The sequence below is a fragment of the Phoca vitulina genome, unplaced genomic scaffold (assembly GCF_004348235.1).
Source record: "Phoca vitulina isolate PV1807 unplaced genomic scaffold, GSC_HSeal_1.0 scaffold7, whole genome shotgun sequence".
NCBI lineage: Eukaryota > Metazoa > Chordata > Mammalia > Carnivora > Phocidae > Phoca > Phoca vitulina.
This window is the reverse complement of record NW_022589710.1, coordinates 777,699-793,651: the sequence shown is the minus strand read 5'-3', so window position 1 is coordinate 793,651 and position 15,953 is coordinate 777,699. Positions and strand designations below refer to the sequence as shown.

Below are 15,953 nucleotides of genomic sequence, written 5' to 3'. Positions count from 1 at the left end.
AGGTTTTCCCGACCAGCTGCAAAAAGGTCTTGTCCATTAAGACCTGTGATTAGTCTTTTCTCTGGGGAGGAAAGATTGCCCCGGTGGAGAAAGATGGGAGTAGTGAGTGAAGCCAGCTTCCCTTCCACTTTCCTGACAGCTACCTCTTGGGAGGGAAACTGGAAGCCATGCAGGCATCTCCAGCAAGAAGCCACCTGTTTTGTTTGAATAAAGTCACGTGGTTAGATTTTGAAGTCAGGAGTCCCAATTCTCATTTTACAGAGGAGGAATTTGAAACTGACACAAAGTTATAATGTCAGTATTCAAATCAAGACTGGAACACAGATCCTCAGACTCTGGCTCTCTGGATGTTCTAACCAGCTATGTTTCTGGCAGCTAATATATTGGGCAATTGAAGTATGGGGATTCTGGAAGCCCTTGGAACGTGAGAGTGGACATCGGTTCCTGCTCTTTCTGGTTAGAGGGCTGAGTATTGCTGCACCCAAGGAGTCACCTGAGAAACCTCCAACTTTATTTTTGCAATGGGAGGTGTGTGCCTATGGGACCAGGCAATGACCATAAGCCAGACTGTGAAAGAAGACAGACATGTGGCAAGACTTGTGTTTCCCGGGGCCCAAGCACTGAGGGCAGGAGGAGATAGTTGGGAGGGTTGTCAGCCCGCTCAGAATGGGGATGTCCGGTCCAGCATCCTTCTGACGTGAAACACTTGAAGTTGCCCTCCCCGAGGCTGTCGCGGCTAAGCAGGACACGTGACCCTCTTAGGACATATAGAGAGTGGCAAAGAAGTCAATTGTACTTCCTTGTTGGCTCCGCCCGCGGCGCTGGCCTAGTCACCTGGAGCGGGGAGTGGGGCAGGAGAGTCCTCGCTGGCTCTTTGCCCGCGTTCACCGCCTTCCGCATGTCACCTAACCAATGAGAGGGCGATGGGCGGCCGCCTTAAGACGCTTCCACTCTCGGAGAGGTTAGCCAATCGATGGGAACTTGATGGTTGCTAAGAGACATTTGAGTTTGGCTCCACCCATGCTTAGGGTTTTGGCCAATGAAAATCTGTACTTTGGACTGTTGCCGCGAAACCAGTGATTAGTTCCACAGCCTGAATGTTTCAGCGCCTGCGCAGATTGGGGAAAGTTCTGGAAGACAGTGGAGCTGTCGCCATTTTGCGGGAAGACTTGCAGCTCCGGCTGCGGTGCTGCTTTTACTGCTGAGACTCTGGAAAATATCCGTGCTTCGCGTCCCCAATACACCCAAAGGAACGGCGGAAACCGGGACCCCCCCCGTGCGGGGACCCGGAACTGGTGAGAAACCCCGAAACCCGGTCCCCCCGCGACGTCACCTATGCGTGACGTTGCCGCACGGTGCCGCCCCCTGACGTCACAGGCAGAAAATGGCGTCAAGAGCAGAATCAGGCAAACTTAAGAAAGTATTTTTGTTTACTTTGGTCTGGAAGTGTTCGCTCCCTCAGTGTAGCCCGCTGGCATGACTTTAGGGCTCGGCATCCTCGTGGCCGTATCTCTTAAAGATGAAGATGCTGTCTCAAGGATCCCAGTGACCGATATCTTAACAGGTCCCTGCAGCCCTGACGTTTAGGGTCGCCCGTACTGGGGCGGGGATGGGGGGAGCATCGACCCACCGCGGTTTGAGAGGGCTCGCACGATGGGTTTTCAGCTCTTAGTACCACCCCTCCGAGAGAGGTTAGGGAACTGAGACACTGAGACTTACTTCTCAATCTTCAGGCTCTGGAAGACTCCTGTTCATTGTGTTGGCTTCTGGGCTTTTCCCTGGTTCCTTCTTTTGACCACACGTTCCGTGGCGGTACAGGAGTATAGTGAGGCCACATATGGGTGTTAGCATTGAGACACTGGCCCTCGCAGGGACGGTGCGAATTGGTTACTTATAGGACCAATTTTTAAAGTGTAGCCTTGGCTTGTTACACAGCAGGAATGTATTTTACCTTTCTCATTGTTCCTGTTATTTATTTTTTCCTCATTGTTCCTATTCTTAATAAGCTGCCTTCAATTTGGAGGTGTTTGTACCCAGCTCTGTGACTGGACCCATCACTCCCTGGGACTCAGCATGTGGTGAATTTTGCCTGAACTGAGCTGACAGTGGTTCTTCACTCTCCTTTGTCCCTTCAGCAGTGAGGCCTAAGTGCTTGTTGGGGTCTTGACTATGCTATGACAAAGTCCAGACCCTTGCGTGATTGTGGGCCCACCCCTAATGCAGTTTTTGGAGCAGGGATGGAAGAAGCCTCTATAGTTTTTTAGTGCATGGGATTGATGGACTTTTACCCTTCATTTAGAACATGGGAAGAGTTTGAAAACTGCCAACTTGAAAATGCATAGTGTTTGGGACTTTACTGCTTCTAGGACATCTGAAAAGATACACCAAACCGAGTGAGATTTCACGTTTCAAAATGTGCTCATGTTCTGTATGTCTGTGCTTAAATAGATTCATTCATTTCTGAGTACCTGAGTGAAAACTTTACTCCATAGGTGGTGGCTCATTTGTCAACTTGAGTGAAAGTTTTTGTGCATGTGTTAAGTTAATCCTATCCTGTACTCTAGCAGCCAACAAAGAGCAATTATTGAAATCAGAAGCATTTCATTTGGGGAGGAAAAAGCAGATTTTAAAAAATAAAGAGGAGTTGTATGACATTTAGAAAACTTGTATAGACTTGGCACTTGGCTGGCTCAGTTGGAGAGCATAGGACTCTTGACCTTGGGGTTGTGAGTTCTAGCAACATGTTGGATGTAGAGATTACTTAAATAAATAAATACTTTTAGAGAAAAAAAGAAGAACTTGCATAGACTTGGCAGGCAAAATGACTGGAAAGAACAGAAATTGTAGATTGAAACCTTTTATTTTTAAAAACCATTTTTCCACAATCAAATAGTATTATAATAAGCTTGGTCCTGATATTTTGAAGTATATGCTGCTTCATATCTAGAAGCCACATAATAAGGTGTGACTAATGGGACTAATGCTTTTGATAAACCTTTCAGAATAGTAATTCCTTAGATGAGTGTGTATTTAAAGTAGACATTTGGGGGGGGGCGGTGCCTCAGTGGCTCAGTCGATTACGTGGCTGCCTTCGGCTCAGGTCATGATCCCGGGGTCCTGGGATGGAGCCTTGCAAGTGAGGAGCCCACTTCTCCCTCTCCCTCTGTCTCCCAGCTTGTGCTCTCACTCTGTCAAATAAATTTTAAAAAAATCTTTTAAAAAATAAAAGTAGACATCTTGGGGCACCTAGCTGGCTCAGTCGGTAGAACATGAGACTCTTGATCTCGGGTTGTAAATTCGAGTACCACGTTGGAGGTAGAGATTATTTAAAAACAAAATCTTAAAAAAAACAAAAACTGGATATCTCGGTATGCTGTGTACTCTTCTTTTTAAAATTTAAGGCTGAATCATAAAGTACAGGAGAGAGGTAACCTGATAGAATTGACAAGACGTTAGACTTTGGGTCAGGAGACCTTAATCAAGAGTCAGCGCCTCCATTTAAGCTTTGTGGTTCTGGGCAGTTCACAAAACCTGTTTTTTCATCGTGCATTGGACCTGATAGCTGCTTGTAGCATATGTTACCTTTGATTGTTAAATAAATGTATGGTGTTATTATAATAAGCAATTGAGTTCACTGTTTTTATTTTAAGATTTTATTTTTAAGTAATTTGTACACTCAACATGGGGTTGGAACGCACAACCCTGAGATCAAGAGTCGTAAGCTCTACCGACTGAGCCAGCCAGGTGCCCCAAGTTCACTGGTTCTTAGACACACCTATTTGATTTTAATTTGGTTTCCATTTTAAGTCTTAAATTTGGCTCCAGGTAATTTTTGTTTTGCTCTTTCCAAGAATCTTGTCTCTGTAACAGGCTTAGTACAGTACCTAGCAATATTAGGTACTGTAGGAGTGATTAGTCATATTTTTATATTACTGATTTTATATTAGTTATTACTTTTGTACTCCTGTTTTATTTTTAAATCACCAAAATAGGCTATGGGCTCTGAGGGCAACAAGGACAGCATCAGTGGATGATGCATTAGCTGCTTTAAAGAGGACAAAGGTCTCATGGATATAAGTCTGGAAAGTCTGATTATGATTAGCCTCCTTGCACAGAAATTCTTCAGGTTAGTCGGAGGTTTTTTTGTTTTTTGGTCAGCTTTATTGAGGTATAATTGACATAAAATAAAGCTGTCCACATTAAGGTGTACAGTTTGATGGGTTTTGATGTTTAAATACCCATGAAACCATCACCGCCAAAAGTTTCTTCTGCCCTTTTGTAATCCTTTCTTCCTAGCCCCTCTCCACTTCCTCCTATCCCTAGGCAACCACTGATCTGCTTTCTGCCAGTACAGTTTAGTTTACATTTCCTAGAATTTTTTCCTATAAATGGAAGCACATAGTATATTTTTGTCTTGTTTCCTTCACTCAGCGTAATTATTTTAAGATTCATGCATGTTGGGGCGCCTGGGTGGCTCAGTCGTTAAGCGTCTGCCTTCGGCTCCGGTCATGATCCCAGGGTCCTGGGATCGAGCCCCGCATCGGGCTCCCTGCTCGGCAGGAAGCCTGCTTCTCCCTCTCCCACTCCCCCTGCTTGTGTTCCCTCTCTCTCTGTCATATAAATAAATAAAAATCTTAAAAAAATATTAAAAAAAAAAAAAAAGGTTCATGCGTGTTGTGTATATTGATAATTCGAGACCAATATTTTTTGAATAATTTATCCTATTGATTTTGTTTGATGTCTTTTCTTTTTTCTTCTTAAGATTTTATTTATGTATTTGACAGAGAGAGCTCGAGTGCGTGCACAAGCAGGGTGAGCAGCAGGCAGAGGGAGAGAGAGAAGCAGACTTCCCGCTGAGCAGGGAGCCGAGCAGGGGCTCTATCCCAGGACCCTGGGATCATGACCTGAGCTAAAGGCAGACATAACTGACTGAGCCACCCAGGTGCCCCGATATCTTCTGGGTTTCTTTTTTTATTATTATTATTTTTTTATTTGATGGGCCTGAGGTGGACAGACTTGGGAAAGATGATTGCTAGCTGTGAAAGCTTGGGGGAGGCAGGAAGTCTTACCCTTCCTGCCTAGATAGGCTTCAAGGGTGGAATTGGTTAAGCCTGTCTTAATCATTATCTTTCTGAGTTACCTGAATTCTAGTTGGTGTTATATGGGAAATGCTTAGTGATGAGTCCCCTAATTACTGATGTTTGTGTGGGGGATGTGGGGAAGAGCTTAGGGCAGATCTGCATTCTGGTGTTGTTTTGTCTTGTTCCTGATTTTTAGTCTTACATCCTTACCTTTTTATTGGAAATACGTGCTTATTTCTATGATTTAAGTTTAAACCAGTTATTCATACAGAATTTTGAACTGTAGAATGGAGGCCTAGTGTCCATTGTCAAGTGAATAGTAATTTTGAATGCCAACACTTTTTCTTCACAGGACAGGGTCTGTATTGTATTTTCTTTCTATCTAGATATTTATTTTCCTTCTAGACACTTTACCTTTTCGAAGCCACAGAGCAAAACTAGTTCAGATTTAAAGTGTGCAAAAATAAACCTAGAGTAAACAACAGCCAGGAAGATGTGGAATTCAAGAAACAGAACTGTGTATTCTCAAGTCTGTGTCTTGGAGAAGGAAGGGAATGTAGGGTGCCAGAAGGGGAGGAAAAATATGAGGTTCTTACATATCCACGTCCTCTCCTCAGGTCTGCTACGATGGCGTCCGATGACTTTGATATAGTGATTGAGGCCATGCTGGAGGCTCCCTATAAAAAAGAGGAGGTAATATTCCCCATCTTACTGCTGGAATTGGGTTAGTAAGAAGAAGCAGTTATAGATCATCAGTTTCAATACTTTGTAAATTCTTTTTCCCTGCTTGTTTATTATGTATCGTGGCTATTCGTGCAAGTCATAGTTTTTTAGTAAGCCCCACTCTCCAGCTTCCGTACTCAGAGGCATGCTGGCAGAGACGGTCCCAAAGCTGGGGCAAGGGGCGGGAGGAGGTGGGGGGGAGCAGAATGTGCTGGGAATAAGTGCTCTGCTCAGAACTCTCAGTGACACAGTAGAAAGTCAGTGTATCTCAGACCTAAATAATTTCTCACTCTCCTGGGAAATGGATGTCAGTGGAACAAATGTTGGGTAGCTCAAGTTTTGACATCAAAATCTGTCACTCTGAGCTCTTCTTTTTGGGTGGTTTCCTTCCTTCTTCTCTTATTCCCTTTGTTAGAGGAGATCCGGGTGCTCAGAAACTGGCTAGATAATTGTGAACTTTGATTTCACAAGCTTTCTTCTCTGTCCACTTTTGTTCTTTTGTTGCCCAATGGAATGTGTATATGTCTGCCACCTTGTACCTGGTGACATTTTTCCTGGCAAACCCCTCAGGATGAACAGCAAAGGAAAGAGGTTAAAAAAGATGGCCCTAGCAACACCAGCATGAGCAGTAGCAGCACCAGTGGGAGCAGCGCCGGTGGGGAGGCAAGCAAGTAAGTGTGGCATGAGGAAGTGGGTCGGCGACTTGGGCAAGGGAAGCAACTGCGTCCGTCAGAGAAATAGCCAGAGCCAGGGAGGTGGTTGCTTGTAAGACTGCTGATTTTTAGTGATGGCTCTACTGGGTCCTGGGAATCATGGTGACTTGGTTTAATGATCTTCTAGTCTTCACATTCCAGCATAGACTTGCGGCTCTCTTCTACCATCATCATTCTGTTTCAGTTGAATAAAATAGCCAGGGGACCCCTGATTTGGAAACAACAACTTTTGCTGGGCTTTGGGGGGAAATGGCCACTTCAGATGCCTGACAGCATTCAGGGCTGTGTGCAAGTTGGTGCTGCTGTGAACTCCTGCCAGGTCATCTTGGGCTCTTTGGTCTTTTTTTTTTTTTTAAAGATGTTATTTATTTATTTGACAGAGACACAGCGAGAGAGGGAACACAGAAAAGGGAGTGGGAGAGGGAGAAGCAAGCTTCCCGCGGAGCAGGGAGCCTGATGTGGGGCTCGATCCCAGGACCCCAGATCATGACCTGAGCCGAAGGCAGATGCTTAACGACTGAGCCACCCAGGCGTCCCGGGCTCTTTGGTCTTTTACTGCTCTTCCACCCTGGCCTTTCCGTCGTTCCTTTTCCTTGGGGGAGAGAAGACCTTCTTGATAATAAGAATTTATCTGCTCCTTCACAGGAAGAAGAGGAGTCGGAGCCATAGTAAAAGCAGGGATAGAAAGCGCAGGTCAGTAGTTCTGGGGGCTTTGGGGCTTTGAGAATTACTCTAAATGGGAGAGCTATCCCTTGGAGGCCGGAAGAGGTTGGTTTGCCCTTTAGCAAACTCAGTAGCGCCTCGCACCTGTAGCCGCAGTCGGGAGCGGGACCGGCACAGGCGGAGAAGCAGTCGGAGCCGAAGTCGAGACCGGCAGCGTCGCCACCGCAGCCGGAGCCGGGACCGGCGGCACAGCAGTGAGACACGCAGTCGGGACCGGCGGCGTGAGGACCGCGTGCGCTACAGGAGCCCGCCGCTTGCCACTGGGTATCGCCTTTTGCTCATACGATGATGGCCTTTGTGTTGGGGTCTGGGTAAACCCCCCGCACTGTGGTTCCTGCCTGCGGGTGCTCACAACCCGATGTGGCGGGCAGGAGACCCTGGTACTGGAGGGGTGGTGGTGACAGTTCCCATGTGAGATGAGGTGCTGGAATCTGGTTTTCTCGTGCCGGAAGACCAAGCAGTGGACCAGCGCAGGTGAAATCGGATGACACGATTTTCCGTTTGTCGTTCTCTGTTCCATAGGCGCAGGTACGCACACAGTAAGAGTCCTCATTTCAGAGAAAAGAGCCCAGTCAGGTGAGTTGATACTCTTCCAGGGACTGTGAGGTATGACTAGAAAGCCATTTGAGCCAGAATACAGGAATGTGTGGTACTGGAGGGGAGCTGGAGAACAATAACCATGTATCGGGAGCGGGCGTCTCACCAGATTGTACTCGCTCTTCAGGGAGCCCATTGATAATCTGAGTCCCGAGGAGCGTGATGCCCGCACGGTTTTCTGTATGCAGTTAGCTGCCCGCATTCGGCCTCGGGACCTGGAGGACTTTTTCTCTGCTGTCGGCAAGGTAACCCTCCCCCTGCCTTAGCTTTCTCCCACGTATAGCTGTCTTCTGTGCATTCTCCTTTATGCCCAACTCAGGATTTCCTTCTTGCCCTGGATAGGTTCGTGATGTCCGAATCATCTCTGATCGGAACTCCCGGCGTTCTAAGGGCATCGCCTACGTGGAATTCTGTGAAATCCAGTCTGTGCCGCTGGCCATTGGGCTGACTGGGCAACGGCTGCTTGGAGTGCCCATCATTGTCCAGGCTTCACAGGTGAGCATGTTGCAAAGCTGACATGAGAAGATGGCCTTGGAGGGAGAGGGTGTGGGATGCGATCCATCGGTTCCTCCTCGCCTAGGCTGAGAAAAACCGACTGGCAGCCATGGCCAACAACCTGCAGAAGGGCAACAGCGGGCCGATGCGCCTCTATGTGGGCTCCCTGCACTTCAATATCACGGAGGACATGCTCCGGGGCATCTTTGAACCCTTTGGCAAAGTGAGTAGAAAGTGAAGGAAAACTCTGAAGGGAATTGGAGGAAGTGGGGGGGAGGGTGAGCCTGTCTCTTCTGCCTGACCGCGATTAACCCACTGCATCTGTCAGGACGAGTGGATGGGTCCGTGCCGGCAGAGTTAGGCTCCATCTTCATAATCCAGGTGCTCAGTATGCAGATGAGTTAGGCACCGTGAGCTCAAATAATGGGGTCCAGATTCAGTAAGATGAGCCAGGAAAGGTGTTTTGGAAAGAGGTGGTCTTTGTCTCTTTTTAAAGAGAAGATTTGGAGAGTTAGAACTGTTAGAGGTAGTTAGAGGTAGTTTGAACGGTCAGGCAGGAAAGATCAAAGGTGTGGGTTAGCCCAAAGATTGCTAATAATTTCTCTCTCTTATACAGATTGATAATATTGTCCTGATGAAGGACTCAGATACAGGCCGTTCTAAAGGTTATGGTTTCATTACGGTGAGTCTCTGGTCTTTAACTTTGAATTTCAGTGTGGGTTTGTCCACTTGTCTGATTTTGCAGCTTAGCTTCATCCTCCTCCTTTAGGAACTGTCTAAATGACCCATAAGCCCTGGTGCCTGAAGCCTGGACTAGCCTTCTGCCCCTTGAGATGAGTGCATTGCTTGAGATCTTGACTTTGCTCCTGCACACTGTCAGTGGCCCTGGTATGGGGGTGTCCAGGAGTTCAACCAGCTTCCCTGGTGCCGCAACTTGCTCTTTGGGTAATAGAAATGATTTCAGGCTGCAGCTAAAAGGTTGGGGGCATGAGGGAGGTTAGGTGTGGGCTTTTATAGACATGGTATGTTTTTAAGGTAGGAGCAGGAATAGGGATTTATTTATTTTTTCTGGTAGTACCCCATCTGAAGCAGTTTCTCCATTGAGAAGTATCTTTATATTCAGAGACCGCTATAGGGAGAATAGTGAGGCCACGTCTTACCTTTTCCTGACACTCCCAACAAAATTGCTTCCAATTCCCATAACTGGTTCTTCTAGCCCTGTGTGACTCCAGGCTGAGGACTGGCTGCCGGCCACAGAGTCTCATAGAAGCTGATATTTTCTAGGTTCAGTCCAGGCAGCATACACCCCCCGCAGTTGCCTGCAGGGCAGAGGGGAGATAGGTTGTGTTCTACCAGGGGTATTGCTCACCTCAGAACTATCCAGTGAAGGCAGGCCACCACCTACACCACCTGCCTAGGAATTGTCAGTACCACGTGCCAGGCCCTAGGGCAGGTGCTACCAGAGGAAACAAAGCCAGCCGTGGTGTTCACGGTGGCAAGTACCTCTTTTAACTCCTTGGTGACTCAGATGCAGAAAACCTTGTGAGGCTTTTTTGCCCTCGTGCTGCCACCTTTTCGGTCAATACCCTTGACACTTCAGCAGCAGACTGGAATCTTCTCTGTACCAGGCTGCTCCCGTGCTGCTGGGCGGTAGAGCTCTGATCAGCAGCGCTGGTGGAGGCGTAGGGGTGGGGTGCAGTCTTGCTCCCCATGCCAGGGTGCACTCCCTCCTACGGCTGGGCTCTGGAGTTCCAGATTCCTACTTCTTGACTGAGAATTGAAACCGATTAGTCCTGAGGGCTGCAATTAGAAAAGCCCAGGAACCTTGACTCTCAGGCTTTCTTCCATTGATACGCTCATTTGTGAAGCAGCGTGTAAGGGTAGGCCACCCTATAGATAACAGAGTTTTTGCATTATTAGGTTCTTAGTGCAGCTGGAAGTTGGAAGTGATTGCCATTGAGTCAGTTGGAAAAGGTCCTTTTCACATGATCATTTTGGGGGGATGGGGGTCACATTCCCTGGGACAGAACAATTTGTGCCACAGTGAGCATGCAATTTCCTGGGATAGCAGGACTAGGCGGTGGTAGCAGGGCTTTGTGAGCATGTCCATGGCCAGGAAGTGACTGATACACAGCCTGGGTTTCTTGTAGTTCTCAGACTCTGAGTGTGCCCGGCGGGCCCTGGAACAGCTGAATGGCTTTGAGCTTGCTGGCCGACCTATGAGAGTTGGCCATGTGACCGAGCGACTGGATGGTGGCACAGACATCACTTTTCCGGATGGGGACCAGGAGCTGGATCTGGGATCTGCAGGTGGACGTTTGCAGCTCATGGCCAAATTGGCAGAAGGTAGAGAGAGTTTCTCTGCAGAGTGAAGAATGTGGGGTGGAATTTTAGATCAGGAGTTGGGACTTAATACCAACTTCTCTTTCCCTTTTAGGCTCTGGAATCCAGCTGCCTAGCACAGCTGCAGCTGCTGCCGCCGCCGCCCAGGCTGCTGCCGCCTTGCAACTGAACGGGACGGTTCCCTTGGGGGCCCTGAACCCTGCGGCTCTGACTGGTAGACTTGGACTTGGGAAAGGGAGGAGGGGTTGGGGCCTGGAAAGAGGGAATGCTCTGTGCTCACTAACTCGTCGTGCCTCTCTCTCTTGCAGCTCTGAGTCCAGCCCTGAACCTCGCCTCCCATGCAATCGCCTCCCAGTGCTTACAGCTTTCCAGCCTCTTTACCCCTCAGACCATGTGAGTCTCAGGGTCTGGCTCAGTTTAGTCTTTGGTTATTTTCTTTCCTTTAGCTTCCCATTGATCTCTTCTCCTTGCCATAGGTAAATCAGTGGCACAGTACACTGCCTCCCTGTGCCTCTGGGTCCTGCCACTCCCTTCTCCACATCGACCTTTCCACGGCGCCTTCTCCATTTTGTGGACCAAGCCATCCTGAGCGCATGGACGTTGGCTCTGCGGGAATTGGGGCCACCCTTGGACTCGAGAAGAGCTCCTGCCCAGGGCCCCATTGGGAATGGACTCTGCTGAGCAAAGCCATTAGTCGAAGAGGACAGAATCTGCACCAATTGAACACCTGTTTCTCCGCGTATGTTGTCTTCTGGGATGACCTTCATTGCTCTTTCCAACCACCTCTTGGTGATTCCTCGATTCTTCCCCCATTGGGAAGGCCCTAGGGCATTAACTGAAGGAACTAACCTCTCTCCTCTTCCTATACCTTTTCCCTACAATCTGTTGAGGAAATCCTTAAGACCTCTGGTCCAAGAGGACTTTGGAGTTTGGGGTTGGGGGCAGTGAACCTTGAAGGTGTTGGCTTGCTGCTGCACAGGCCTGGAAGATGGCGTGGACATGCGCATTGTGAAGCCTGCCTTAAGCCTCAGCCTGGGGCCAGAACCGCATCTTGCTGGGAGGTGTGGGAGTGATCTATCCTGCCAGTGTCCTGCCAGGCATTTTGGATGGTTTAGGGCTGGGGCTTTCAGGAGTTCAGTGAAAGGTGGGATACCTTTCCAGTATCTTCCATCTTTCTTTGTATAGTTGTCCTTCCTCCCAGGTCCTTCCTGTGGCACAGGGTGGAAGGACGGAGAGGAGGCTGCTACTCTCTACCATTTCCCATGTGCCTCTACTGTGGGCTCAACCCCAGCTGTTAAAGCTGCTCCTGTCCCCTGCCTGGGCACATGTGAGCCCTTTTCATTGGTTTTTATACCCCTGTGTCTGTGTATATAAAATCTATATGTATGTGTATGTGTGTATATGTATGTGCACACACACATGCATACGTACACACGCATGTGCATACATACATATAAACTTTGTATAAAAGGCAAGCTCCACTGTTGTGGTGGCTTCTGCCCATATGTGTGTGGTCTCTGTCCGTTGGTGTGTCTGATGTTAATAACTTCTCATGAGCCAGAACCGTGAATGGTTCTAGGGATATAAAACATTTGTAATGCCTTTGTTTTTTCCCTTTATTTTCATTTTGTTTTACCTAATCTTCCTTAGAAATTAAAATGGACAGAAGGCACACACCTGGATGGAGTTCCCCATCTGTCTGCATTATACTCTCAGCCCCGTGGGTCTCTTCCATATGTCTTCATCTTAACTATTCCCCGCCACCCCCCCATCTTAAATATTTCCGAACCTACCTTGTCACTGGACACACTAACAGTCTGTCTCTGCGCCTAAGGACAGATCTTGTCTTTCCACCAGATGGCAGTGTGACGGTAGCACATTTTGCACCTTCAGCTAGAGGTGTTTCGTGATCTTGAGGAGTTTAAGTGCCAGAGAAGCCTCCTAAGTTCACCAGTCTTACCATTAGTCTCTGTGCCCGCCTTTGGCCCTTTTGTAATGGAACTCCAGGTCCAGTATCCACAGGGGTTTGGGCCTCATACATCAGGGCTCCCCAGGCCTGAAGTCCGCTATTCCTCAGTCAGTCCCCTCAACTCTTGCTTTTCATATGTGACTCTGCTTGGGATGACACAGGCTTGGGACCAGTGAATTCCAGAATGCTGAGTATTCCAGGAATTGTCCTGAGGAAGGGGATGCGCACATCTTCCTCCACCTGCTTTGTAAGGCTTATGACAAGGGGCCTGCCTCGGAACCTGGCTCACTAGGTAGGGACCAGCCTAGAGAAGAATGTCTGAAGTTCAGGGGCAGAGCTCTGTGGGACTCCTTCATTCTCTACCCGTCTCTATGGCAACAGAATGTTAAGACTTTATTGTCATGCTAAAAATACGGATAATTGCTGTTAGGTTTTAATTTGTCAGCTCTCAGACTTCTAAGCAGAGTGATGGTTTTTCGTGATACTAGCTTCTGGGGTTGCTTTTCACACTGAAGTATTAGGTACTTGGCACCTGCTTGTGGCAGAAAAGGCCACTGGGACCCAGAACTAGCTCTTGATTTCCCCTCAGCGCCGCCTGCTATAGCCTCCTTGCTTCTGTTGCCTTTGTCGCCACCCCCACCCTTTCCCTGTCCTGGTTTGCTCTCTGGGCCCAGGGGGAGGGAAGGAGGATGCATTGTTTTTAGGTAATAGCTGGCTAGGGCCCAGTCCCCCTATAGTTATTGATTTGGCTGCTAATGCATCCTGAAAAACAGTGTGGACCATTTTTGTTAGTTATCCTGAGGCTCCGGACGAGGCTTCCTCAGGGCAGTCTTGAACTCCTCCAAACTGTAAATACCCACAGGCTTTGCCTGCCTCCCTGCCCTCATCAGATGGGTGCCCGTCTCTGCTTGGCTTCCTTTCATTCCCATGCCTGCCTACCTTGGCCTGTCTTCACTTTGCTTCCTTCCACCTCAGTTCTCCCCCCCCCCCCCCAACCCTTCTTAGTTCCTCATACAGCCTCTTGCTGGGGGAGAGACAGTGCTGGAAGTGAGGAAACATCTAAGACAACTACTCTAGTCTAACCCATATAAGGTGACAGCAGCTAGTGGGTGACAGCCAGAATCACCACATGTGACTCAGTGCCTTCTAGTTACTCATCCCTGCATTGGGGGTGGTTGGAGTAGAGAGGAGGGGGCAGCAAACAGCCTCCTAAGGTGAAGGAAACCTTCCTGAGCCTCTTTTGCCTGGGCACAGCGGCTCAGGTGTGTAGAGAGGCTGGCCCAGATCCTCTTCTAGCGCAGAGTTGCCCAGCTGTCCTCAGTTCTAAACAGGAGACATTCACCTGACTTAGGCTTCTGTCTTCTCTAAGGCAGTGGTATTTCCTCCTTGTTCTTTAAACTTAACGTGTGCTTGAAATTGAGTTTCTCCCTACTTCCTTCCTAGGCTCCAACAGCCCCCAGATGTGAGTGACCAGAGGAAGCAGGGGTTTGCCCTTTGAACCTTTAGTCCTGGTGCTTATGAGGAAGGGAAAGGAGTTTACAACTTGAAGGGAGGTGGTGAACCACAGCCTCTCCTTTCTCTGTTACAGAAGCAGTGTGGTGAGAATGAGGAAGTAATGGACGGTGAAGAGAGGCTGTGCTGGCTCCAAAAAGTGGGAGGTGGTATGATGGTAATTGTCGGCATTGGTGCAGGGCTGTTGCGGGTTAGGCATTGTTCTAGTCACTTCCTGTGTACTGAGTTCTTAATCCTCACAACGACCCTCTGAGGTAGACTCTGACCATCTTTACTTTGCGAACAAGGAAACGGATACCCAAAGAGGGTAAGTAACCTGCCTTGTGATTACACAGCAAGTTTGGGATTCCAATCCAGGCAGTCTAGCTTCAGATTCCTAGATCCTAATCTCAGCTTGCCCCTCCTGGTAGCCAAGGCCTGGGAGTCGCTTTTTCTACCTCTGTACCCAGAGTTCTCAGTATGTCCTGAACTTTGCCACTTCCGTGTTTGCTCATCTTGTTCTCTCTGCCCCTCTTCTGCTAGTCGGAATCCTCCCCTTTAAGACTCTGAAGCTTTGCTAGTTGATTTCCCTTTTCAGGATTCTTTGTCCTGTTACAAGTCTCATTCTGCCTTTATTTACAGTTCTGTATAAACTCTATTAGCAGATGATTATAGCCCGATAAGGCCAGCCATAGACATGTCTTCTTCATTATTGCTTTGCTTTGCACGTATTAGGTGTCTGTCGAATTAATTCCCTCTCTGTTCAAGTCAGAGCTAAGCTCTCCGATGCCCATCCCTTCTAGCCTGCTTTCCCTGGCATCCTCCATTCCTTCCTCACCCCTCCAGGAGAGAAGGCAGCTTTTACTCTTTTTGGTGTTGCCATGGTAGCCTCTGATGCTTTCTGTCAAAAATGTTGCTTGCCATCCAACAGAGACTGATGTTTCTATGGCAACCAGGTGAAGTCGCTAGTCATGAGCTGGATGCGGGAAAGGAATTCTGGTCTCAGAACTGGGTCTGAATCTTCTGGCTTCAAACATCCCTTCTCTTCCCTCCCAAATTTTGTACTTTATATCCAGGACGGATTTGCTCTCCGTGTGCTCTTGGTGGAGAGAGCTCTGTGAGAGGTGAAGCAGACCAATTTAAATCATCTGGGAAGGTGGAGGCAAGGAAAGAGCTGATCAAAGCTCACTTTAAAAGTTGGATGAGTTCTGTTAGCTTTCCCACATGATCTCCTCTCAAGAGCCCTTAAGGAGTTGGCTGCAGTTACTGGAGGGCCATTAAGCAGTTATTTTTGAGGGCAATGGTAGATGGATGAGGGGCCTGAAGACTGGAAAGGAGCCAGTCCGTGCTGGCTTGCAGGGAGGGGAAGCAGTGACCTTGGAAATCAGAGACTTGTCAAACTCTAGCCAATGTTCCAGGAAGGAAGGGAGCTTTCATCAACTTTCAAGCATCGTGAAAGCCTACTTGTTTAGAATGGGTAGTGCTGAAATGGGTAGTGCTGAAAATTAGCCTTTTCTGAACTCCTGGGCCCATCCAAGCCAGGGGACCTTCACCCTCCCAACAGAATGGCCCCGCTCCGGAGCAACGCCACATGCTCCAGATGGCTCTGCTGTCACAAACCGGCTGAGTAAGCTGGGCGGTTTGTCACTCTGTGACTTGGACCCCTCATGTGTGAAAAGGAAAAGCTAACAGTAGCACCTGTCTCAGGGACGGTGTGAGGCTGAAATGAAACAGTCCGTGGAGAGGGCTTGGAACCCGAGAGCTTGTCATTACTACTGGCCATCATTATTCCCGTTCCTCCGAATGCCAACACACTGC

The 15,953-nt window shown here is 48.4% G+C and overlaps 1 protein-coding gene across 3 annotated transcripts; it reads left to right on the top strand.

Moving 5' to 3' along the window:
• Positions 1-859: 859 nt before the first annotated feature.
• On the top strand, positions 860-12,347 carry RBM23 (RNA binding motif protein 23). 3 transcript variants are annotated; one of them, XM_032404731.1, is made up of 15 exons: positions 1,211-1,295; positions 2,300-2,393; positions 5,699-5,774; positions 6,375-6,475; positions 7,163-7,210; positions 7,331-7,504; positions 7,763-7,816; positions 7,965-8,082; positions 8,180-8,332; positions 8,418-8,555; positions 8,949-9,014; positions 10,483-10,678; positions 10,770-10,889; positions 10,984-11,068; positions 11,152-12,347. In XM_032404731.1, the coding sequence occupies exons 2-15, from the start codon at positions 2,335-2,337 to the stop codon at positions 11,153-11,155; spliced, it is 1,392 nt and encodes a 463-aa protein (XP_032260622.1). In that variant the 5' UTR covers positions 1,211-1,295; positions 2,300-2,334; the 3' UTR covers positions 11,156-12,347. The 3 variants fall into 3 exon arrangements, with proteins under 3 accessions (XP_032260624.1, XP_032260622.1, XP_032260623.1); XM_032404733.1 differs by lacking the exon at positions 2,300-2,393 and having other exon boundaries at positions 860-1,295; XM_032404732.1 differs by lacking the exon at positions 11,152-12,347 and having other exon boundaries at positions 10,984-11,072.
• Positions 12,348-15,953: the final 3,606 nt, after the last annotated feature.

Coding starts and splice junctions, on each gene's coding strand:
- RBM23 (XM_032404731.1), top strand. CDS start 2,335: ATGCATAGTGTTTGGGACTTTACTGCTTCTAGGACATCTGAAAAGATA. Junction 10,679..10,769: donor CATGGCCAAATTGGCAGAAG/GTAGAGAGAGTT, acceptor TTTCCCTTTTAG/GCTCTGGAATCCAGCTGCCT. Junction 10,890..10,983: donor GAACCCTGCGGCTCTGACTG/GTAGACTTGGAC, acceptor TCTCTCTTGCAG/CTCTGAGTCCAGCCCTGAAC.